The following is a 25990-nucleotide window of genomic DNA, read 5'->3' as shown; positions in this document are numbered from 1 at the left end:
CTGTTACTATGTACAATGTTCCCCTGGTTCTGTTCATTTCACTATGCGTCAGTTCATGTAAGTCTTTCCAGGTTTTTCTGAAATCATCTTGCTTGTCATTTCTCATAGCACAAGAATATTCTATTATAATTATATACCATAGCTTGTTTAGCCATTCTCCAATTTATGGGCATTCCTTTGATTTCCAATTCTTGGCCACCACAAAAAGAGCTGCTATAAATATTTTTTTTACAAATAGATTCTTTTCCCTTTTTTTGCGATGTCTTTGGGATATAGACCTAGCAGTGATATTTTTGTATCAAAGGGTATACATGATTTTATAGCCCTTTGGGCACAGTTACAAATTGTTCTCCAAAATGGTTGGATCAGTTCACAACTCCACCAACAGTGCATTAATGTCCCAGTTTTCTCACGTCTCCTCCAATATTCAACATTTCCCTTTTTTTCATATCAGCCAATCTGATAGGTGTGAGGTGGTACCTTAGAGTTGTTTTAATTTGTATTTCCCTGATCAATAGTGATTTAGAGCATTTTTTCAAATAACTATAGATAGCTTTGATTTCTTTGCCTGAAAACTGCCTGTTTATAACCTTTGACCATTTATCAATTGAGGAATGATTTGTATTTTAATAAATTTGACTCAGTTCTCTATATATTTAAGAAAGTAGGCCTTTATCAGAGATACTTGTTGCAAAATTTTCCCCCACACCCCAGTTTTCGGCTTTCCTTATAATTTTGGTTGCACTGGTTTTGTTTGTGATCAATTGATGTCTAAGCTTTGCTCACACTTAGTTCACACCTCTAATTGACTATTGTCACCTGACAAAGGTATCAAAGCACAGCATATTGCTACTTTAAGCAGAAGTTGGGTGATTTGATTGATGGACTTCATCAACACTTACCCTTATATATTAAATATTTTATTGGATTTATGTGTCTCAAATATATCTAAAAAACATCTCAAACAAGGAAATAGCTAGTGGTCCCAGAACTGTGAGGGATGCTGACAACAGGCGAGATTTATCTCCCAGCTTTTTGCTATTCTTAATTAAGCAGCTTCCTACCGTTAACCTTTCCTTAGGGTATTGCTGTAAGAGCATGATCACTAGGTCAAAGGGTAAGAACAATTTCATAACTTAATTATGCTTCCCAAAACGATTGCGCCATTCACACCTCCCTCAGTAGTATAGTTGGTCTCTTTAACCTCAATAACATTGAATTTTTATGTGCTTTTTGCATTTTTCTCTGACAGCCAGAAAGCCTGAAACAATGTTTTGGTGGGGTTTTTTTTTTGACAGTTTGCGTTTCCTTTTTGATAACTGCCTGTTCTTTTCCCTTGATATCCTTTTCATATGCATTTATCTGTTGGGCAATGAATTTTAACAAGTAGCAGAAGACTTGATGAATCTAAGGCCATAAGACCTGAGTTACAACGCCGGTTCTGCTACTCATTCCCCGTGTGATTTGGAGCATAACATCTCTAGGTCTCAGTTTTCTCATCTGTAAAAGGCGTCTGATATTCTTCATGTCCTCTGAGCTCTAAACCTGTGACGTTACTGTTTTCAGATTTGTGTCAGTTTCTATCTTTTCTTGGCCAGATCGTTGCAAAGTTCTGCTCAGATTTTAGGGACACTCCGTAAAGGACACCAAGCTCTGTTAAGAAGAACGCTGGCTCTTATCTCTTACCCTAAGCCAGAGGGGGAGAAGCCCATCTTGTGATTGGTTACAGTTGCTGTTTCTTGGTCCAATGAGCCAATGATTCCAAGGTTCCCACGCCTTTGGAGCAGATTCGTGATTCTGATTGGTCAATCTCTCATGAATGACGGGTGCGGCACCCTATAAGGAAATGCGTCCCGGATGGCCCCGGAAGCCCGGTGAGGAGTTACTCCAGCCGCCTTGCTCCGGTAGTCGCGCTTCATTCTCTCCGTCTCCGTGTCCCCGCTCCCTTCGGCGGCCATGGGCCTCCCGCCGAAGCTCCAGATCTTGCTCTACACCGTCAATACGCTGCTGCGCAAGCGGCGCTACCACGCCGCGCTGGCCGTGCTCAAGGGCTTCCGCAACGGAGCCGTGTGAGCCTGGGCTCCGGGTCTCTGAGGGTCGGGGGTCGGACCTGGAGCACTGAGGCCTGGGGCAGGGGGAGAGGGGGTCGTGTCACTGAGTGCCGAGAAAGCGGGGTCTTGGGGATCCAGGGCTAGAGCCCTCAGAGTCACGGTCGTGCGCGGGGTCATGGTCACGATCTCGGGGGTGGGGGGGGGGGAGCCTTGGGCACCGGGCGTTTGTGAAATGGGCTGTGTTACCGCTGCTCACATCGCCCCCCGAAGTGAGGGACGGCTGCGCAAAATCTCCGAGAAATAAGGGGCTCCGAGGCCATCCAGACCAATCCACACCTGGATGAGAATGGAATCTTCTTTAGTACGTATTCAACAAGTGGCCATCACGCCGTTTCTTGAAGATTTCTAGCGAAAGAGAACCCCCTGCCCCCAGAAGCAGCGCGTTTAATTTCTGCATCCCTCTCCTCCTTTAGATCTGCCTCTTTGAAGCTCCTTTCTCCCCCGCCCCCTCCCCCGTTTTAGTCTCTGGAGCCAAAGAGAACAAACCCAAGTCCCCTTCTTCATGACAGCTCTTCGTGTCCCATGTCCCCGGTCTTCTCTTCTCCAAGCTAAATAAGGTTATCCTCTTCTGCGGGTTCTTTCTGCCTTGATTCTGGAAAATCTTGGAGATCATACATAGACCGTGGATTTAGAGGCGAATGGAACACAGATCATTTAGTCCAACATCGTATTTCATAGATGAACAAACTGAGGAGGTATTGTGACTTGCCTAAAGTCACACAGTAACTGGTACAGCTGGAACGAAACCCAGGTCTTTGGACTCCAAATTCCGCGTTTTTTCTACCTCCAGCATACTTTCTGTCTAACTTCCTAACTTCAAAATGCCTCTTCCCTGCAATGAACTTTACCCTAGTTTTGTATGCAAGCCAGTTGGTAGCTGTCCTTAGAATGTGGTGCCCAGACCCAAACATAAATGAACTTTAAAAGTTCAGAGTACAGTGGAAAGACACTGGTCACACATTCTCTCCTGACCATGTTGTATTCTTGTGTAATATGTATTCATATTGCACAATGCAGCATGTTTCTGCTTGTGATTTGGAAAACCACTTCACCAGGCCTCTACAATGAACTAAGACTGCTTAGGGAGGAGTTGGGAAGAAACAGTGAGGGCACTTGACAGTGCAATTTGAGTGAGTTTGTGTTTATTTTTAGGATTGTGCTAGTTGGAGGCTGTTCATGTACTGGACTGTGCGCAGAATGTGTTATTTTGTTATACAAGCTTGAAACAGATCGGGAGTTATGGTTGAATGCAGGTTCAGTGTGAATCAAAAGTGTGATTAGGCAAAAAAAAAAAAGCCATTTTATTGTCAGATGACATTAATAAAAGTATCAGAATCAGGGGAATGGTAGTCCCATTGTCATCTACCCCGGCCAGACCACATGTGGAGCGTTCTGTCTAGTTCTGGAGGCTACAGGTTATATGAGGATCGGTGGAATTGCTTAGTATGATATTTGGGTGCCTGTCATGCTTAAATCATGAGGATGTGTCAACAGAACACCTAGTCTGGGAAAGATAAGACTTAGGAGCAACAAGAGTGTTGTCTTCAAATATCCGAAAGGCACGTGTGGTAGAATGATTCCCCTTGTTCTTGACAACGCAAGACAGGCATGGGAAAGCAATAGGTAGGAGTTACAGGAAAGCAGACTTCATCCCAGGGCAAGACATTAGAATTGGCCAGAAATAAAATGGAATGCCTTGTGGTAGTGAGCCTAATTCAACAAATATTCATAGCACCTATTATGTACGAGTCATTTTGTAAGAATTATAAAGAATTTCTTCAAAGGGGAAATAGGCCATTCCCTCAAGAAAATTACTTCTGTTGGAGGGATCCAACATGCATGGAAATAGGTAAAAGATAATTTGGAGCAAGGGTTGTTAACTTTTTGTGTGTTATGCACCCAGAGGTATGCTGAAGCTGACTTGTACTGGCCCCAGAGAGCTGATTGTTAACTTTTCTTTTAAGTATGAGTATTTAGACCTTTGGAAATTGACAAATGTTACAAATCAAGTTTTGATCTATTGTTTTGTTGATTGTCTAGACTTTAAAAAGTGATAGGGAAATGTTAATGATGCAATTTAAACTTAAAAGTGTATCAGTGTATCTTCAGAGAGTCATCCCTTTGACAGTCTGAAGCTTATGGACCTCTTCTCAGAATATTATTTTTAAATGCCAAAAACAAAATATACAAGATTACATTTATCAAATTTTTTTTTTAAAAAACAAGTTCACAGGCCCCAGGTTAAGAGCCCCCTGGTTTAGAGGAAAGAGGAAGTACTAACAACTGAAGGGAATTGTGAATGGCTTTGTTTAATAAGGGGTAGCAGTTGTGCTGAGGCTTGAAGGAAGATTGTTTTCCTGGAATATAAGCATGTGTTAAGGAAAATAACTGGAAATAATTTTGAAAAGATAGGTGGAAACCATATTATGGAGCCTTCAAATGCTAGAATAAGAATTTTTTATTTTATTCCGGAGGCAGTAGGGAGCCACACAAGATTTTTGGGCAGTATTGTGACAGTGAGATCTGTGTTTTAGGATTGTTAATGTGGCAGCTGGGTGGATAGATGAATTAGAGAATGGAGAAACCAGAAGCCAATAAAAAAGGCTATTGTAGCATTTTAGGTGGGGAGAGATGAGGATGTGGACTAGGGTAGTAGCCATTTGAAAGGAGAGAATGGGGCAAATGTGAGGCATGTTGTGGAAGGAAAATCAAAGACTTGTCTGCTGATTGCATATGAGTGGTGAGAGAGGAAAAAGTTGAGGATGACTGAAGTCGTAATCTAGTTGACCAGAAGGATCGTCACTTCAGTAGAAATAGCAGAATTGATTTCTTTGCTGGAAATTTCAGCTTCAGGCTGGGATGGCTCCTTGTTGGAGAATGTTGTAGAAGGGATTGGTGTTTTCTTTTTTTTTTAATGATTTTTTTTTATTTCTTTAATATATTTAGTTTTCAACATTGATTTTCACAAGAGTTTGAATTACAAATTTTGTCCCCATTTCTACCCTCCCCCCCACTCCAAGATGGCATATATTCTGGTTACCTTGTTCACCAATCAGCCCTCCCTTCTGTCACCCCACTCCCCTCCCATCCCCCTTTCCCTTCTTCTCTTGTAGGGCAAGATAAATTTCTACACCCCATTGCCTGTGTATCTTATTTTCTAGCTGCATGCAAAAAAATTTTTTTTTGGTTTTTGAACATCTGTTTTTAAAACTTTGAGTTCCAAATTCTCTCCCCTCTTCCCTTCCCACCCACCCTCCCTAAGAAGTCAAGCAATTCATCATAGGCCACATGTGTATCATTATGTATAACCCTTCCACAATACTCATGTTGTGAAAGACTAACTATATTTTGCTCCTTCCTAACCTATCCCTCTTTATTGAATTTTCTCCTTGACCCTGTCCCCTTTTGAAAGTGTTTGTTTTTGATTACCTCCTCCCCCTGTCTGCCCTCCCTTCTATCATCCCCCCTTTTTTATCTTCTTCCCTCTTCTTTCCTGTGGGGTAAGATACCCAATTGAGTATGTATGGTATTCCCTCCTCAGGTCAGATCTGATGAGAACAAGATTCACTCATTCCCCCCCACCTGCCTTCTCTTCTCTTCCTACAGAACTGCTTTTTCTTGCCACCTTTATGGGAGATAATCCACCCCATTCTATCTCTCCCTGTCTCCCTCTCTCAATATATTCGTCTCTCATCCCTTAATTTGATTTTATTTCTTTTAGATATCTTCCCTTCATCTTCAACTCACCTTGTGTCCTCTCTCTCTCTCTCTCTCTCTCTTTCTCTCTCTCTCTCTCTCTCTCTCTATATATATATATAAATATATATATATATGCACACACACACATACATATATACATACATACACATTTACTTATACATATATATACATAAACATATATATATATATGCATATTCCCTTCAGCTACCCTAATACTGAGGTCTCATGAACCATACACATCATCTTTCCATGTAGGAATGTAAACAAAACAGTTCAACTTTAGTAAGTCCCTTGCAATTTCTTTTTCTTGATTACCTTTTCATGCTTCTCTTGATTCTTGTGTTTGAAAGTCAAATTTTCTATTCAGCTCTGGTCTTTTCACTGAGAAAGCTTGAAAGTCCTCCATTTTATTGAAAGTCCATATTTTGCCTTGGAGCATGATCCTCAGTTTTGCTGGGAAGGTGATTCTTGGTTTTAATCCTAGCTCCATTGACCTCCGGAATATCGTATTCCAAGCCCTTTGATCTCTTAATGTAGAAGCTGCCAGATCTTGGGTTATTCTGATTGGGTTTCCACAATACTCAAATTGTTTCTTTCTGGCTGCTTGCAGTGTTTTCTCTTTGATCTGGAAGCTCTGGAATTTGGCAACAATATTCCTAGGAGATTTCTTTTTGGGATCTGTTTGAGGAGGCGATGGATGGATTCTTCAATTTCTATTTTGCCCTGTGGCTCTAGAATATCAGGGCAGTTCTCCTTGATAATTTCTTGAAAGATGATATCTAGACTCTTTTTTTGATCATGGCTTGCAGGTAGTCCAATAATTTTTAAATTATCTCTCCTGGATCTATTTTCCAGGTCAGTGGTTTTTCCAATGAGATCTTTCACATTGTCTTCCATTTTTTCATTCCTTTGGTTCTGTTTTATAATATCTTGATTTCTCATAAAGTCACTAGCTTCCACTTGCTCCAATCTACTTTTTAAGGTAGTATTTTCTTCAGTGGTCTTTTTGACCTCCTTTTCCATTTGGCTAATTCTGCCTTTCAAGGCATTCTTCTCCTCATTGGCTTTTTGGAGCTCTTTTGCCATTTGAGTTAGTCTATTTTTTAAGGTGTTGTTTTTTCAGTGTATTTTTCAGTATTTTTGGGGGTCTCCTTTAGCAAGTCATTGACTTGTTTTTCATGGTTTTCTCGCATCCTTCTCATTTGTCTTCCCAATTTTTCCTCTACTTCTCTAACTTGCTTTTCCAACTCCTTTTTGAGCTCCTCCATGGCCTGGGACCAGTTCATGTTTTTCTTGGAGGCTTTTGTTGTAGGCTCTTTGACTTTGTTAACTTCTTCTGTCTGTATGTTTTGGTCTTCTTTGTCACCAAAGAAAGAATCCAAAGTCTGAGACTGAATCTGGGTGCTTTTCCACTGCCTGGCCATATTCCCGACCAACTAACTTGACCCTTGAGTTTTTCAGTGGGGTATAACTGCTTTTAGAGTTTAGAGAACTATGTTCCAAGCTTCGGCGGATGCGCTGCCTCCCCAGCACTCCTCCTTCCCCAAGAACCCCCAACCTGGACTGGACTTACATCTTCAGCAGGCTATGCACTCCTGCTCTGATCCGCCACTTAATTCCTCCCACCAAGTGGGCCTGGGGCCCGAAGCAACTGCAGCTGTACTTCTGTAGCTGCCCCACCTCTGCTGCCCCCGGGGTGGTAGCCAAATCGCGAACTCCTTCCACTCCCGCAGTTTTTCCCACTAACCTTCTCTGTTGTCTTTGGTGTTTGTGGGTTGAGAAGTCTGGTAACTGCCGCAGCTCACTGATTCAGGGCGCTAGGGCCTGCTCTGCCGGCTCCTGGTCTGGTTGGTCCGAGCAGCTCACACTGGCCTCTGCTCTGCTCCACTCCCAGCTCCGTATGGGATAGACCTCACCCAGAGACCATCCAGGCTGTCCTGGGCTGGAGCCCTGCTTCCCTCTGCTGTTTTGTGGGTTCTGCAGTTCTAGAATTGGTTCAGTCATTTTTTATAGGTTTTTGGAGGGACTCAGTGGGGAGCTTACGCTAGTCCCTGCTTTCCAGCCACCATCTTGGCTCCGCCCCACCCCATTGGTGTTTCAAGTAGAGGTTAAGCTAAGTGACTTTCAAAGCTCCTTCTAACTTCGAGATTCTATGATTTTATGAAATATCTGTTTTGGAAGTTGATGGAAATTAACGAAGGCCTAGCGTGAACTGGGCACTTCTGAGTAGTATATAACCGGCGTAGCTATTCAACCAGTGATAGGGTGTAATTGACTCACTGACCACAGGTGATCATGCACAATACATGTGGAGAAATCTTCTCTGCTGATTTGCATGAGGTTTTTGTTTGTTTTTTAATTCTTCGAAAGTAGGGGCCTAACATTGTTTCTAAACCTGTTTGAAAGAGCTACAGGGCCTTTGTAGAGCAATAATAATCATAATTATAATGATACCAAAGCTGAAATGCACAACTCTCTCATTAAACAAATCTGAGGACAGCTTTGTGGATGATTAGCAATTATAACATTGTCGAAATTCATTTTAGTTCCATTCTACCAGTGTTTATTTACTGCTTACTCTGTGGCAGGTACTATGCTAGGTTCTGGAGGGACAGACAAAAATGAAATAGTCCTTTCCTTCAGGAAACTTGTATTCTACGTCAGAGGCGCTTAAAACAATCCTGAGTGTGCAGGAACCGGATTAAAATGTAATTGGGAAATATTTAACAAAATAAATTAAATACAATAAAACACGGATAATAATCCATTTTAAAACTAAGTCAATATGCCATCCACAGGGATCCATATTGGTTTAGTATTTGAGATTGACATCACTGTTCTACATGCATATATTCCAATGTCATATAAGTTTGAGTATTCAGACTAAAGGGGATACAGAAGATGTTTTCTAAATTGTGATGAGGATGGAAAGAATGAAGAAAATTTTCACCAAATCCCGGGTTACCAAAAGCATTGCCCTAGCAGGGCTGTCCAAAATGCAGCAGATGGGCCCGCATGAGGCAGCGTGATTTATGCGGCCCACCTACAAGCATAGAAATTTACATGAATGCTTCACTAAATGAAGCCGAGCTACCGCAGAGCTCTCACTAAAATGACAAATCATAATATATTGTCTGTTGTTTCAATAAAGACCTAAGGTTGGACAGCCCTGTCCTAAAGGATGATAGAAGCAAAAACAACAATATATTTCAAAAGACTCTATCTGAATTCCTGGGTGACAGATCCATAGTAAGTTGTTAATGAAAGCATGGCTATTTAGGGGGACATCCTTAACCTCTGAGATTAGAAAGGATGGGGTTCTCCTCCTCCTAGTCAAATTGCGTCTTGGTCTTTAGGGCCACTATTAGATGCTAGATAGTGGCTTGGATGGTGGTAATGTGATCTGGTTCTAGATTGTTATCCATGGTATTTGCTTTCCTACTGTGTGGTGGTTCTTCAAGTTCATCCAGATTCCTCTGTCATCTTAATTTTCCTAGCCAGCATTAAAGAGTATCTAATGCCAGAATTTAGAGCAGAATCTTCCACTTTCAGCAGACAAAGCAGAAGCAGGAGGACTGAAAGGATAATGGGAAGTCGTCCTATTATTAGGAATTCTTGATTTGGATTCAGAACAAAATCTGCAAGTGCCCTCATATGGTCCTGCGAAGGATCGGGGTAGAATAGAGAGGGCAGGCAAGTTGGGGAAGAGTCACAGCTAGCTGACCCTTTCAGGTTTGTGCTTGAGCATTTCTCTAGACACTAGATACTTTTGTAGGCGAAGAATATCTTCTTGTTGTTTGTCCTTTATTCTAGGAGAGGACCATGACATCAGCAAGGTGATGCCATGACTTGGAAGAGAATTGGATTTAAGTGAGGGAGGGCTGTGCAAAGTGACCAGCTTCGCTTTCTCCTCCAGAGCCATATGGGTCCAGTGGCAAGATATAGACCAGGATGACTGGACATGGCCCTTGATGCAGTGAGAGACCTTGGCCTTTTTAAGCTAAGGTCTTGTAATCCCCTCACTTCTTTTCACAGTCAATTCACATATTCATTGTTAATTGATTATGAACAAGTACCTCAACCTCTCTAAGTCTCAGTTTCCTCTTTTTTTTCCTTTTTTTGGAGGCAGTCAGGTGTAAGTGACTTTCCCAGGGCCACCCAGTAGTGTCTGAGGCCAGATTTGAACTCAGGTCTTCCTGACTTCAGGGCAGGTGCTCTATCCACTGTGCCACCCAGCTGCCCCAACTTCCTCTTTTAAAAAAAAGTTCTTATTTATTTTGTTAAATATTTCCCAATTACATGTAACAAATTTTTAACAATCATTTTTTAAAAAGTTTGAGTTTTAAATTCTCTTCCTCCCAGCCTTCCCCCCCTTCTCAAGAAGGCAAACAACGTACATGTGAATCACGCAAAACACATTTCCATGTTAGGAATATTGCAAAAGAAAAGACACACACAAACAAGAAAAATAAAGTAAAAAAAAGTATGCTTTAGTCTCCTTTTAGGGTTTATCAGTTCTCTCTCTGGAGTAGATAGCATTTTTCATTATGAGTCCTTTGGGATTGCCTTGATCCGAGCAGCAAAATCACTCACAGTTTTTCATCAAACAATATTGTTACTCAATACAATGTTCTGGTTCTGCTCACTTAACTTTGCATAAGTTCGTATAAGTCTTCACAGGTTTTTTGGGAACCATCCTGCTTGTCATTTCTTAGAGCACAACAGTATTCCATCACAATCATATATTACAGCTTGTTCAGCTGTTACCCAATTGATGGGCATCCCCTCGATTTCCAGTTCTTTGCCACCACTAAAAGAGCCGCTATAAATATTTTTGTGCAAATAGGTTCTTTCCCCTTTTCTTTGATCTCTTTAGGATATTAACCTAGTAGTGGCATTTCTAGGTCAAAGGGTATGCATAGTTTTATAGCCTTTGGGCATAGTTCCAAATTATTCTCCAGAATGGTTGGATCAGTTCACAACTACTAGCAGTGCATTAGTGTCCCTGTTTTTCTGTATCCCCTCCAGCATTTGTCATTTTCCTTTTCTGGCATGTTAGCCAATCTGATAGGTATGAGATGGTATCTCAGAGTTGTTATAATTTTCATTTCTCTATAATCAGTAGTGATTTAGAGCATTTTTTTCATGTGACTGGTGATAGCTTTGATTTTTCTTTCTGAAAACTGTCTATCCACGTCCTTTGACCACTTATCAACTGGAGAATGGCTCTTATTCTTATAAATTTGGCTCAGTTTCTTGGATATCTCAAAAATAAGGCCTTTATTTGGGAAACACCATATAATTCCTCCCCTTCCCCTTCCTGTTTTTTTTCTAATTTTGACCGCATTAGTTTTGTTTGCACAAAAGCCTTTTAGTTTAATATAATCAGAATGATCTATTTTACTTCCTTAATCCCTTCCATCTCTTGTTTGGTAACAAACTCCCCTTACCCATGGATCTAACTGGTACATTTTTCCATGCTCTCCTAATTTGCTTATGATATCACTTTTATGTCTAAATCATTTATACATTTTGACTTTGTCTTGGTATAGAGTGTGACATGTTGGTCTATACCTAGTTTCTGCCAAACCACTTTCCAGTTTTCCCAGAAATTTTTGTCAAATGTTGAGTTCTTACCCCAAAAGCTTGGATCTTTGGGTTTATCAACCACTAGATGACTCTGGTCATAATACTGTGTGTTGTGTACCTAATCTATTCCACTGATCTGCCACTCTATTTTTTAGCCAGGACCAGATTGTTTTGAAGATGACTGCCTTGTAATACAGTTTGAGATCTGGTACAGCTAGACCACCTTCTTTTGCATTTATTTAAATTTATTCACTTGATATTCTTGACTTTCTTCCTTCCAGATGAATTGTTACTATTATTCTAGCTCTGTGAAATAATTTTTGTTAGTTCGGTTGTTATGGTGCTGAGTAAGTAAATTATTTTAGGTAGAATTGTCATTTTTATTATATTGGCTTGGCCTTCCCATGAGCAATTAATACTTCTCCAATTGTTTGGATCCGTATTTGTGTGAAACATATTTGTAATCGTGTTCATCTAATCCCTGGGTTTGTCTTGGCAGGTAGACCCCTCAAGTATTTTACGTTGTCTGCAGTTATTTTAAATGGAATTTCTCTATCTCTTGCTGTTGGACTTTGTTGGGTTTATTTTATATCCTGTAAAGTTTCTGAAGCTGTCGATTATTTCAACTAGTGGATTTTCTTGGGTTCTCTAAGTATACCATCATATCATCTTTAAAGACTGATAGTTTTGTTTTCTCGTTGGCTATTTTTATTCCTTCATTTTCTTTTTCTTGTCTTATTGCTATAGCTAGCCTTCCTAGACAGTATTGAATAATAGTGGTGATGATGGAAATCCTTGCTTGCCTCATGATCTTATTGGGAAGGCTTCAAGTTTATCCCTATTACAGATAATGCTTGCTCTTGACAGTCAGGGTTAAGTGACTTGCCCTGGTCTGTAGTTTTCTTTCTGTGTTTTGACTTTCCCTGGTTTAGCTATCAAAACCATATTTGTGTCATAAAAGAATTTGTAGCACTTCCTTACCAGTTTGTTAAAATAATTTATTCAGTATTGGAATCAATTGTTTCTTAAATGTTTGGTAGATTTCACTTGTAAATCCATCTGGTCCTGGGGATTTTTTCTTAGGGAGTTCATTGATGGCACACTTAATTTCTTTTTCTAAGATAGGATTATTTAAGCATTCTAGTTCTTCTGTTAATATGGGCAGTTTATATTTTTGTAAATATTTGTCCATTTCACTTAGATTATCAGTTTTACTGGCATATAATTGGACAAAATAACTCTTAATAATTTCATTTTCATTGGTGGTGCATTTACCCATTTCATTTTTGATACTAATAATTTGGTTTTCTTTTTTTTTTTATCAAATTAACCTGGTTTATTTTATTGTTTTTTTTTTCATAAAACCTACTTCTAATTTCATTTATTAGTTCAATGGTTTGTTTACTTTCATTTTTATTAATCTCTCCTTTGATATTCAGGATTTCCATTTTGGTGTTTAATTAGGGATTTTTAATTTGCTCTTTTTCTAGTTTTTGTTGTTTTTTTTTTTAGTGGCATGCCCAATTCATTAAGCTGCTCTTTCCCTATTTTATTCATATTAAGTGTTTAGAGATAAATTTTCCCCCAACTACTGCTTCAGCAGCATCCCACAAATTTTGAAATGTTATCTTATTGTTGTCATTCTCCTTAATGAAATGATTGATTATTTATATGATTTCTTCTTTGACTCATTCATTCTTTAGGATTAGATTATTTAGTATCCAGTTAGCTTTTAATCTATGCTTTCATGGCCTTTTGTTAAACATAATTCATTCTTTTGACTTTGTTTTATTGTTTTTTGTTGTTTCACGAAGTCATTTAGCTTCAATTTGCACATTTCTAATTTTTATGAATTATATTCTTCATTGAGTTTTTGTATCTCTTTTCCCATTTGGCAAACTCTTCTGTTTGAGGAGTTATTTTCGTCAGTGAATTTTTATACCTCTTTTCCATTTGGCCAATTCTATTTTTTCAGGCGTTATTTTCTTCAGTATTTTTGTGCCTCTTTTACCAGGTTGTTAGTTATATTTTCATATTTTTTTTCCTTTGCTTTCATTTCTCTGCCTGTTTTCCTCTACCACTGTTATTTGACTTTGAAAATCACTTTTTAGCTCTTCTAGTAATTCTTGTTGGGCTTGCGTCCAATTTACTTTTTTTCCCCGAGGTTTTACTTGTAGCAATTTTAATTTTATTGTCTTCTTCTGAGTTTATGTCTTGATCTTCCCTGTCACCATAGTAACTTTTTATGGTCAGATTCTTTTTTTGTTGTTTGCTCATTTTTCCACCCTAATTCTTGATTTAGAACTTTATGTTAATGTTGAGCTCTGTTCCCACTGTGGGGGTGGAAAGGACTCTGTCTCAAGCTTCAGGCTTTTTCCACACTGTTGTTTTCAGATCCGGTTCTGGGAGTTTGGAAGTTTTCAGTGCTTCCAAGGTGGTATGATCTAGGGAGAGGTGTGGTCACTGCTATCTTGACCTGTACCTGGCCCTTACCCAAGAAGGACCCATGATCCCTTGGCATTGAAATTGATATTGTTCCTCAAAGCTCCTCCTTTATTGGGACTAGGAAGGATACTGTTCCTCAGGGTCCTTGATCCCTTGGGGCTGGAAGTAACACTGCTCCTCAGAGCTTCCATTCCCTCTTGACCAAAAGTGCTCCTTTCCACTCTTGAACTGTGACCTAGAAGTACATATGGGCAATGGAGTTGCCAAACAGTTGTCCCTCAGGTTTCCTACTCCCTCTTGACTGAAAGTGCCTCTTTCTGCTTTTGAGCTATGACCCAGAAGTAGGTATAGGCAATAGACTTGGCAAACAGCTTCTGGTCCTGGGTCCAGTGCTAGCACAGGGGTACCTTGCAATTTCTTTCTGACCAGTTGCCAGATCTTACTGTCTCTGGCTTAAGAGCCCCTGAAGCTGCATCACCTTAGTCCTACCACTGGTGTTTCTTCCATGTGGGCTGTGGGTAAACTTCCTCCCCCATGCCACAGATCTCTCATTCCAGCTTCCTACATTGTCTTGGGCTGGAAGGATGTCTTACTGTGACTTTTATTATCTCTGCCACTCCAGAATTCAATTTGAGGTGTTACTTTAAAGTTGTTTAGAGGGGAATGTTGGGAGAGCTCAGTTGAAGTCTCGATTTCCTTTTTAATGAGTGTGTTGGACTAAATGACCTCTAAGATCTCTTCTATCTCTAATAGTCTATGTATTACAATCTGTAAACATGTGAATAAAGATGCTTTGATGGAGTTGAATAGTTTTGTTTGCCTGAGAGCTGAGGGGAAGCTAGATCAAAATTTATTGGCATTAAAGACCTTTCTAGCATTTATCCAAAGAGTCTATTCTTATAAAAATTGTTCCTTAATATTTTTCTTTCCCAGCTATGGAGCTAAAATCCGTGCACCCCATGCTCTGGTCATGACGTTTCTCTTCAGAAGCGGAAGGTATGAACTCTGTGGCTTTGTGTTTCTGCATGGCTTATCTCCAACAGCATTCTTGAATCTTAAACATAGTATGATCTTGTCCTTGGGAAAATGCATTATTATATTTTGGAAACTAACCAATCCCCTGAGCCCTGCATGCATAGCTTCCATTGCTTTCCAAAGGAAAATATTCTCTTGTCTTCATGTTTTCATTCTGATCATAGTCTTCCTAATTCTCTTTGTGTGCGTTTGTGTTGCTTTGTTCACTTAGCCTAAAGGAGAAGCTCAAGGCAATTGTTCAGGCCACATACACGCATTCCCGAAACCTGGCTTACTTTGTTTTTACCTACAAGGGCCTGTGTGCCTTGCAGTCCCGTGTGCAGGGACAGACCTTCCAGTTCCATTCCTTCCTGGCAGCCTGTGTCGGCGGCTGGTTGGTGTTCGGAGAAAATAACAGCATCAACAGTCAGGTAAATGAAGCCCCCCCCTCCCCTTTTTACACGTAGCTGTTTAACACCACCTGGACTGTCTTGTTCGGATTTGTTTTTTGGCTTCTTGGTTTTGGTCTTAGATGTTTGCATTGTTCCATGGGGACCCTCCTCTCCTTCCCCACCTGACCCGTGTCTGTGCAGGTCATTCATCATCACACCATGATTAATCATTAGCTCGAGCTGTCACCAAGGCCTAAAATTAGACTATTTTCCCCGTTTGGTTAAAGTTTGCTTGCACCTGCATTCCTCTCCTGCCAGACTCTCTTGGCCTGGATGCCGTTCTGATCGCTCATTATAACCTCACCCAGGACAGCATTTTCCTGGCCAACTCTGCAGTCAGAGAGAAGTACATGATTAAGTGAAGGAGTAAAATGGTGACTCATCCTCTAGTCTCCAGGCTCTTCCTTTGAAATGCTGTGGTACCACTACCTGGTACTTCTCCCTGTCTGCCAGATTGTTTTCCCTCTTGGTTCATGTCTGATTGACAAGGAGTCTTGGAATGGAAGGGACGGTGAAGCATGGTGGGCGGTTTAGGGGCTGACACACCCTAGAGCATCATTCAGTTTCCTACTCAGGTTCTCCTTTTTGCAGATTAACATGTACCTGCTGTCTCGAATCCTTTTTGGACTGGCCCGGCTAGCAGTTGAGAAAGGCTTCATCCCAGAGCCAAAACAGGATCCCTTCCCTTTGTTTTCTGCTGTCGTCTGGGGACTCGTCCTCTGGCTCTTTCAGTACCACAGACACACCCTTCAGCCATCTCTGCAGTCCTCCATGACATACCTCTATGATGACAGCAATGTGTGGCATGACATTTCTGATTTCCTTATTTATAATAAAAGCAGCCCTGGGAAATAATCCATAGGCCTCGGGAAACTTGGATAGTGATATCCTCTGGTCTGGCCAGGGTAAAAGTAGGTAATTTTTTTGTTGTTGGTCTATCATATAAACCTAAAGGTTTTCAGATTGGCTTTTGCCACGTCCTGAATTAATTTCTTGGTAATTTTTTAAACAAACACTATGCAACCTACTGGTCAACAGAAATTTCCTATAGAGACTAGAGATGATTTATTTTGTTCTCTAGGGTTCATTCATGTTTAGTTTCATTGGTAACAGGGGTCCTAACTTGTTTTACAAAGTAAAGAATTGTTTTTTTTTTAAATCAAGGTACTTACTATGTAATGATAGGGAGCTATTTAGACCATCAGTGGAATACAAATCTTTTTCATTAAAAAAAAAAAAGACCATACAACTCTATTCAAAAGTAATTATGTACAGAGGACACATCTTTCCATTACTTCTAATGATTTTACTGTAAAAGCACAGATTTGGAAGGGGTCTTAGAAATCATCTAGTCCAATCTCTCATTGGAATCCCTTCCACAGCCTCCAACATGACTCTCCAAACACTTCCCCTGTGCAGTTTTTCCTGTTTTAGAAGAAAGCTGTTCTTCTCTAAATAACTCACTCAGTGGTTTCTTCAGGGGTGATTGTGTGTTTCTTCTGACTCAAACTGTGAAAGACCACGTGTTTGTTAGTGATTTTTTTTTAGAGGCCAGTCAGTGATAATTGAGTTAGAATTTCTTTCATCTTATCTTTCCTCCCTCCACTCTTGTGAAGTGTGTTCGCAGGTTTGTAAGGATCAGGTTTTCCATCTGACTCTCCTTGAATGGAGGGGTGGAGGTGGCGAGAATCATCCTTTAAGGAACCTAGACTTTGAAAGAATTTATGTATGTAATTATTTTTGCAAACCTGGTTTGCTTTGCACGAAGAATAAAACAGATGTACCTGTAAACAGATCAGAGAGTGCTAGACTCGGGCCATTTGTGTATGTGAGAAGCTTACGGGGACCTGGTCATAATTTTGCCTGCTCCAGGTTGTCAAGATTAGAAAAAAATAACATCAAAACCTTACTGAGAAACCAAAGGGTTACATCACGAAGAGAACAGAATAAAGCACATATCCATTCCAAGCCTCACCTCCTGCCAGTTTGCCCCTTGCTGGCCATAGAGATTGCATGCCCTACTGCATTCATGATACCTGAGCCTAATAGCATGGGTCAGCACCATAGCCACCACCTTACCTCCTACTAGGAGGCTTGCTTTCCTGGATTAGGCATCTTCTCCAGGGATGGTCTGTGACTGAACTGAGTCCTGTTGGGGCCTTCACCCTTTATAGCCTCAGACCAGTATACTAAAGAGAATTTCTCCTTGTTTCTAGGCTTTCTTAGGCAGCTTTCACGAGGCTCTTTGCATTAAAAGACTTTTAACTTGCAACATCTTTACCAGACTTACCCTACCCCTCTTTTTTCCTTTCAGCTTCTGTTACTTTGGGCCTCTCTGACTTTTTGGACCTCGGGAGGGGTCACGAAGAGCCTGTACTAGGCTTGGGTTCGGTTTTTAGATCTGTTCCTAGTTCTGTGACTTTGAGAGGTCACTCCCTTTTCTTCATTTGGCAAATGGTATTAATATGTGCCCTCCCAGGGCTATTGTTGAGCTCACCTGTGATAATATGTGTGGAAATACTTTGTCAGTTGTAACATTATTTTAATGTAAAGAGTCACTATTATTACTGTCATTTTTGTTGGGACCTGTGGCTTATCAGTGTAGGGAACTCCCATTGTGGAAACTCCCTCCACCTATGCAGATTGGGAACTAATTTGTAATTTATAATTTTAGGGTACTGAGAGATTAAGTGGTCCTGTAGGCAGTTTTTGTCAGGTAGGTTTTCCTGACTCCAAGACCAGCTTTCTACCTTGCCATGCTGCCTCCCATCATGATTTTAATGGTGCTAGTAGAGAGAATCATTATCATTAATCATCAGATTTGCAAATATAAATTTAAAACTGACTTTGTGCCAGGCGCTGTGCCATCCATTGTGCCTATCTCTCTAATCAGATGATGCTCAGAGACCCTACATAATTGACCATTGGGTAGTTAAAAGAGTTAAAAGAAGAATCAGTCACGCTTGATGCCCTTTCAGATGAAAGAAAAGTCTATTTGGGGCTTTTCCAATGGGAATCTCTTCAATTTGAGATTGGTTTGAAATAGATAATGACTCCCTGTTGGGGCAGTATTCCCAATGGGCTTTCATTGGGAGGGCTCTTCTGCTATGTGTAAATGTTACAGTTTTGAGGTTTTTTCTTCTGCCTCCCTCTCCCTCCCCCTCTCCCCATGATGTTTTGAGGTCTAAAAAGAACCAGGATTTAGGTTTGACTCTTTCCTAGAATGGAAAATTATCCAGCGGCTCATCTAAAAATCACCACTGCCTCATAGTTTTCATGGGTTTTTTTTTTTTGTTCTCTTTGGAAAATTTTACTTTTATTTTTGTAAAAAATAAAAATTCCTTTTGACCTCAGTTTCTTCATCTGAACAATGAGAGGGTTGAACTAGATGAACTTTGAAGTCCTTTCCAGCTTTAAATCTAGGAACCTATTTTAATTCTTGTTTTGTAGCAAAAGATACTCTGTGATTCCCAGAGAGAGCATTTTGATTTAAGTGAAATCCTCTCTGCAGAATGAAAGTATCTAATCCACTTCCCCACACAGAATGGGGATTTCTTTAACACGACGACAAAGGTGACTTTTTCTTAAGTCAGTTTTGTAAAGGTGATCTCCTATAGACTGGACTTTCTTGCCACTATTAAAACCGTCCTCCAGTGGAGTGTGTGGGAAAGGAGGACGTTGTAGTGTTCGTAGGCAGTATGATTATTTTAATTAACAGCAGCAAAGTTGAACTAGAATCAGAATGAGCTCTTTCTTTTTTCTTTTGAAATCTCTGTCTTCTCCATTTCTCCTGATGGTATCCCCCAGCCAGTAGTGTCCAAAACAGGAAATCAACTATGACAGAGAATTAGGAGAGACGCTCAGACATTTTAGACTCCTTTGAAAATTCTTCTTTTTTTTCTGATGGTTCTATGGGTTATTGAAAATCACCAATTAGGCAGAAAAATTGTCTCTTTCCATCCAAATGGACAATGATAATAATGAAATCACATTTATATAGTGTATTAAGATTTGCAAAATGCTTCCCATACATTACCTCAAGCCACTTTTCATTTCTCCATGATCATCATGCTCGTTAAAAATGTGTATCTCTTTCATGTGCGAGAACCTAGTTTTGAGAAATGAAAATGTGTTGATCAGGGTGGGAGCTGTAGTGGTGGTGGGGGAGGTCAGGATGATAGATCCTTGCTTTCATTTACTTCTTGGAGGGGCTGCTATCAATCACCTGTCAATCCCGCTGGCCCTGGGGCTGGCTGCTTTGGACAGTTGTATTGCCTGTGGGGATGGCTGTTCTTCCTGCCCAGATGGATTAAGTAATAGGTAACCTGTGCAGACTGAGTGTAGTCTGAATGCAAAGGGAGATAGGGATTTGTGAGGGCCGTTTTATGGTACAGCCCTAATTTCAGTGAAAAGAAAGTGTACTTTGACAAGGCTTCTAAACAAAGGCCTTGTTCAAAACACGTATCCAAAATGTGGATTCAGAAAATATGATCCCATGGTCCTGTGGGGCGTTTGCAAGCCATCTAGGTGCCACTGGAGGATGTTCTCGGAGGTAGCAGAAGTAGAGATAAAAGTGAAGCCATCCTTACTGGCCAGGCTATGAGTAGTGTGGGTCACCTACCCTAGTCCCTAGGCATCATGGTATAGAGGGAAAGAGGACTGGATTTGGAATCAGAGGAGCTAGATCTGATCTTGACACTTACTGAGTACTTGCATGACCTTGGGCAAGTCACTTCCCCCCCCTTTGGGCCTTAGTTTCATTGTAAAATGAAGGGTTTAGGCTAAATGATGTTAAGGTCTCTTCCAGCTCTAAATCTAGGTTCTCTCTTGGCACTCATTGATGGTGCTTACTGCGAGAAGAGACCATGCTACTGAGAGGCCTGGCCTGTGTCAGCAGGGCCTGGCTTGTTTCCTTCCCAACCTTCCTGACCCTCCCTTCTGCCCCAGCTCCAGGGAACAGGCTCTGGCCTTGTTTCTCCCCAGGAGCGTCTGCATGCACGCCTCCTGGCCTTGTTTAACAGTCATTCCCCTTCCGAGCCCCACAGATTCCCTCAGCAAGCTCTGCTCATCAGGCCAGGGCCAGCCATTAGTCAGGCTCTTTAAAGGCTCTGAGTTTCCCAGCTGTCTGTGGGTAGATCATTGTTATGTGCTCCCAGGGGAGTCATGGGAACATGTTCTCATCCTTCCACCAGACCAGCTTCTGGGGCTAGTTTAGGGCACTCAGCAAATCCTACAGGCCTGTGAGAGGGCTGAACAATGGCTGTGTGTAATGAAGAAGTGGCCTAGAAATAATCTGCCTGTTAGAGCTCACTGCCCTGTCTGTGGGGTTTTCTACATCTTCGTGTTCTGTTTGTCATTTATGTAAAGCTTATTTCTTCCTCCTTTGGGGACTCCTCCCCTTCTACCTCTTCTCTCCCAAACCTCAATAATAAAATTGGATTGGGGAGGCAGCATGGATTTTTTTCCCCCACAAAAATTTTATTTGCTTGGATTCCAATAGAAACATTTTTCTTCTTTCTGGAAAAAAAAATCAAGGTGAGCCTTTAAGCACATTGTTTATACAGTTTCTTAGCTAGGCTGTTTCTTCCTTGATGCAGCTTTTTTCCTGGTTTGGAAGGTTGCTTCTCACTGCACAGTGGGTGGTTTCCTCCCTGTGCTGCAGGGAAGAAATCTAGCTGTTGAGTAATGCAGATTTTGCTCCTTGATGTGCATATTTTCCTTCCTGTCCTAGAAAAGCATTTTTCATCATCATAATGTTCTCGGTAATGAAGAATAAGGAAGTTGCCTCTCTTAGGAAAGCTTCTATATTCAAAATAATAGCTGTCATTTCTCTGGCTCTTTAAATGTTCACAAAGTCCGTCTGTGCTTTCACTATCCCATTTGACCGCCTTAGTCTTGTGAGGTAGGTGCTATGAGTACCTTACCCTCATTTTGCCAAAGAAAGTTAGAAAAGATGAAGACAGTTGTCTGTGGTCTTTAAGCTAGTTAGGATTCAAACCCAGGTGTCTTCTAACTCCAGTGCAGCCTTCTTTCCAGTGAACCACACAGAGATCTAGTTCAACACCATTATTGTACATTGTCTTAGAAAACAGGGCTAGAGAGGTTAAGTGACTTGCTTGCCCAAAATCACAGAATGAGCCCGTGGCATAGTTAGGATTATAGTACAGGTCTCTGGTGTCCCAGGCCAGGGTTCTTTCCCACACTCCACATATGCTTGACATTTAGAAGGAAAACTCAGAGTCCTGTACCTCCTTTTGGGGATTTTATTCTCCGCCCTTTAGAGGCGGGTGACCAGGGGTGATGAACTTTGAAGCCGTTCCATACGGGGATGGGATATTTAGCCTAAAGAAGAGATTTGGGAGTGGATGGACAGAGGAAGGAGGGGACTGTCCTCACCTGAGTAGAAGAAGGATTCAATTTCTTTTGCCATAAGGCAGAACCAGAAGAAATGGGAAAGGTTAAAGAGGCAAATTTTGCCTCCAGATCAGGGAAAACTTCTTAGCAATTAAATCTGTATAAAAGTAGAAAGACTGCTTTACGAGGCAGGGAGTTCCTAATCACTAGGGGTCTTCAAGCAGAGACTAGATATGACCACTTCTCACAACTGTCATAGAAGGAATCTCTGCTTCCAGCTCGGATTAGATGACCTTTGTTGTTCAGTCATACCCAACTCTCCCATGACCTCATTTGGGTTCGTTTGTTTGTGTTTTTTTAGCAAAGATACTAGGATGGTTTGCCATTTCTTTCTCCAACTCATTTTAAAGATGAGGAACTGAGGCAAACAGGGTTAAATGACTTACCCAGGGTCACACAGCTAGTAACTCAGGTCTTCCTGACTCCAGGCCCAGCACTCTATCCACTGTGCCATCCAGATACCCTTTGAGGTGTCCTTTTTCTTTAGTCTTCTATGATAATCCTGTAAGTAGAATAAACAGTAAGTGAAGTTAGAGAGACAATGAAATGCCTCCCTAGATGACAAAAGGTTACTTTTTGAGCCTTCGATCAAGTAAATTCAGTATGACTTTTGAGAGACCTAATTCGGGATGAACAGACCAGAACTGGCATGGGATCTCAATGAGGATGTAACCATACTGTCCAAATGGAGGAGGTGCCTTTAATGTTGTATATAATGGATAGCAAACACAGACTTTTCTAATGTGGAACTATTTCTTTTTCATTTGTGAATGTTAATTTTTTTTAAAAAGATATGAAAAACAAATGTATAATCTTTGGGAGGGGAAAATAAATGTCTAATGATTTAGTAACTTTACATTGTGTTGGTAGTCACCTTTCTTGGGAGCACATGGGGGCAGGTGAATTGCTATTAAGGGTTCCTGGGGTCTGTTGGCATGAGGAACAGCTACACAGAAAAGGTGTACATGGAATCAGCCCTGCCCTGGACCACCTGCGGTTGGTGAACTTTGACTTCTTCACAAGATTCTTCCCAAAGGGCAGCCCCACCGAATCCACATTGCTATTCTTTGTCCAGTGCCTTAGTTACAAAAGGCAGGAAGACAAAGGCCTTGCTTTTTCTCTTCTGCACTAAAGGGGGATTTCCCTGGGCTAGAGATTGGTGTCCAGAGGGTCCGGGGTGAAAGAAGTCTGCTAACAGGCGGTGAGGAACATCCTGCCTACATTGTTAAAAAGGAGCCTTCCTGGATGCTCCAGCTGCTTTTTGAGGCAGCTGTCCATACTGTACTAATCTAGGCACTGTGTGTGTGTGTGTGTGTGTGTCCATCCCTGTTACCTCCTCCTCCTTCTCTTTCTGCTTTTGTCTTGCTTTCTTCCAGCTCCTCCCCTCCCCCAGTCAGGGTTCTGGTCATGCTCACTCAGGACCAAGGATGCTTCTCCAACTCTTTCCTCTTTATTGTCTAAAAATCCCTTATCATTGTATAATGGCTCAGATATTCATTACCTCATAGGAATCTCACTGGCTGAGACTGCTTCATACAACTTCATATCCTATTTAGTTCCTGTCCCCAGGACTCTACGCAGACCAGGTACTCAATATTTGAATGCGTTTCCCCCGTCCCATCCCAAACCTTTGAGAAAGGCTGCCAGCTATCAAGTCCATTTTACACACTGGGAAACATTCAATCAAGCACTTATCTAGCACCTGCTTTGTGCCAGGCTTTGTGCTAGGTTCATGGGATATCAATACAAAAACAAGATAATTCCTACCCTCAAGAAACTGACATTCTGGTCTTCTCCCCCCAGCAGAAACCTTGGCTATCCTCCCAGCATCCTCCAGCTCTATTTTGTGTTGTCTTCTGACATTGAATTGCAGGCTTCTTGAGGGCTGGAATTGTCTTGCTTGCATTTGTCCTCTGTGTTTCGCACATAGTAAATAAATATTTATCTATTTACATTTCACCAGAGCAGACAGCACGCGGGCGTGCACACACACACACGGGAAGAGGCACAAATAGCTGATGAGATCAGAAAAAGGTCTCATTTAGGAGGTGGCATTGTGTTGAACTTTCAAGGAAGCTCTGGGTTCTAAGACTCAATCGACTTTCCTGTGATTACACAGGAAACTGTGAAACTTCCGATTCCTAATTTCTTCAAGCACATTCTGATGTGAGAATGTCTGTGTGTGGGTACTTGAGCCCAAAGTGAGAAAACAGTTACAAAAGGCTGTTACTGAGGCAAGGGGGCGGCGATTGGGGCTTATTTCTTTGGGTGAGGAAAAGCGTTGAGAGTTCCTATTGCCTGCGCCCCTATGCTGGGAGAAGGACAAGAGAAGGTCGTATTGTGGAGTAGAGGGCACCATGGCCCAATTTAAGAGAAGCCATCACAGGAGAAGCTCTCCAAAAGCTTTTACAGCCACCAAGACACATCATTACAGGCCTTCCATCGAAATAGTAGAGTAACCAGGAGCCTCTCTGAACAGCGCTACTCCATGAATACGAACGCAGGTTTGTAATACTTCAGATTCGAGGATAATCTCTTAACAAGACAACACCTGAAATATGGTAGGTTAGCAGTGTGAGGGATCCTTAGCTCAGGTTGAGGAATTGATCCCTTGCAAGGCTAGATCCACCCTTCATCCGGTCCTTTGAAATAGACAGAAATAGCCTGAGAAATAGTGTCTGGAAGTGGAGGTAGGAAGAAGAGCAAGGCCACAAATGCTTGGGGATCGCTTCTGGTGGCTTGGGAGCTGGCAGCCCAAGTCAAGACTCTTCAGTGGCTCCTTCTACTCCGGCAGCAGCAGTCATCAAAAGTTCTGGTCTCAGAGCCCCTTTGCAGTCTTAATTATTGTGAAATACTGTCCCCACCCCCAAAGAGTTATTTATGTGGTTTGTATCGATAGATGATGTTGAAGTGAAAACACCTTACTATTCTTATTAAATTTATATCTACCAATATTTAATGTATTAGTAATGAAAACACCTTACTATTATTATGAAAAATTTTCACTTTATGGACCCCCTGAAAGGTCTGAGGGACTCCCAAGGGTCTCTGGATCACAGTTTGACAATCACTTCTTGACAACATCAGGGTCAAACGGCCTTATCTGATGTTTAAGGACTTCTCTATTCTGGCCCTTATTCTCCATTTCCCACTTTATTTCTCTCTGGTCCCCAACCTAAACGTCCATAAGGTAGCCTCCTTTAGAAAAAAAACAAACTGCCCCCTGCCATGCTCTCACTTTTGTGCCTTTCCTCACACCTCCCTGCTGCCTAACCAAATCCCATTTATCCTTCAAGATCTACCTCAAATCCTACTTCCTTAGAGAAGCTTTCCTGACTAAGCCAGACTTTCCTTTCCTTTCTCTGAAGTTCAACATATATTCATCCCAGGCTTGGAAGGGACCTAAAGAATCACCCAGCCCAGCCATGTACCACACAGATGAATCTTCTCAACAATCATAACTGCTCTGACAAGTAGTTATCCCTGCTCTGCTAGACTGCCTCCAATAGCAGGGAGCTTCCTACTTCATGAGATAATCCATTTCACTGTTGGACATCTCTGCTTGTTGGAAAGTTCTCCCTTAGCTTCAGGTGAGATCTACCTCCATTCGTGCTCACTCCATTTCCTTCAGACCCCCCGTTGTCGTGTCCTTGTCCAGGATAGCATGTTGGGAAGAGACACATAGTGACTCATTCCACTTCACTGAGCTGGGAGTCATCGATTACCATCTCTCTAGTAACGGAAGAACCACCAAGCCCTTCCATCTGTCTTACAAGTATGTACTACAACCTTCAGAGTCTTACCATCTACTTTGACTCTTCACCCTGAAGACCTCCAGACAGTGCCATCCACAACTCCGTTGTTCCCAGTCTTTTCACCCTGCCGGTGGACTCTTAATTGAGTTGTCTCCTACAATGAGAATGTGAGCTTCTTGAGAATTACCTCACCTTTTCTTTTTCTTTTTTAAATAAATTTTTGTTTTTGTTTTTTCACATCCTAGCATCCCTATCCACCTCACAGAGATTCATCCCATATAATAAAAAATGTTTATAAATTAAAAAAGACAAAAAAGCAGCAAAAGTGATTGAGACATTGAAAAAGCCTGAAGGTAAATAGATTGTACAGAACCTACCACTTTTGCAGAGCGGTAGGATTGGGGTGTCTTCTCCTACCTCTTCTTTGGAGCTATGCTTGTTCTTTGTAATTTTGCAACATTCATTTCTGATTGCATTGTAATGATTCTGT

General features: G+C 41.3%; 1 protein-coding gene across 1 annotated transcript; it reads left to right on the top strand.

Moving 5' to 3' along the window:
• The first annotated feature begins 1855 nt into the window (after nt 1-1855).
• On the top strand, nt 1856-16570 carry PXMP4 (peroxisomal membrane protein 4). Its single transcript, XM_036752405.1, has 4 exons — nt 1856-2069; nt 14799-14861; nt 15112-15310; nt 15923-16570. Exons 1-4 carry the CDS (start codon nt 1957-1959, stop codon nt 16184-16186), a joined length of 639 nt encoding a protein of 212 aa, XP_036608300.1. The 5' UTR covers nt 1856-1956; the 3' UTR covers nt 16187-16570.
• Nucleotides 16571-25990: the final 9420 nt, after the last annotated feature.

The sequence above is a fragment of the Trichosurus vulpecula genome, chromosome 3, assembly GCF_011100635.1.
Source record: "Trichosurus vulpecula isolate mTriVul1 chromosome 3, mTriVul1.pri, whole genome shotgun sequence".
NCBI lineage: Eukaryota > Metazoa > Chordata > Mammalia > Diprotodontia > Phalangeridae > Trichosurus > Trichosurus vulpecula.
The sequence above is the reverse complement of the archived record's forward strand: the minus strand, read 5'-3'. Positions and strand labels throughout refer to the sequence as shown.

Excerpts from the sequence above, each read along its gene's own strand:
- PXMP4 (XM_036752405.1), top strand. The coding sequence starts at position 1,957 with ATGGGCCTCCCGCCGAAGCTCCAGATCTTGCTCTACACCGTCAATACG. Across the intron at positions 2,070-14,798 it reads GGCTTCCGCAACGGAGCCGT|CTATGGAGCTAAAATCCGTG; the intron begins GTGAGCCTGGGC and ends TTTCTTTCCCAG. Across the intron at positions 15,311-15,922 it reads ATAACAGCATCAACAGTCAG|ATTAACATGTACCTGCTGTC; the intron begins GTAAATGAAGCC and ends TCCTTTTTGCAG.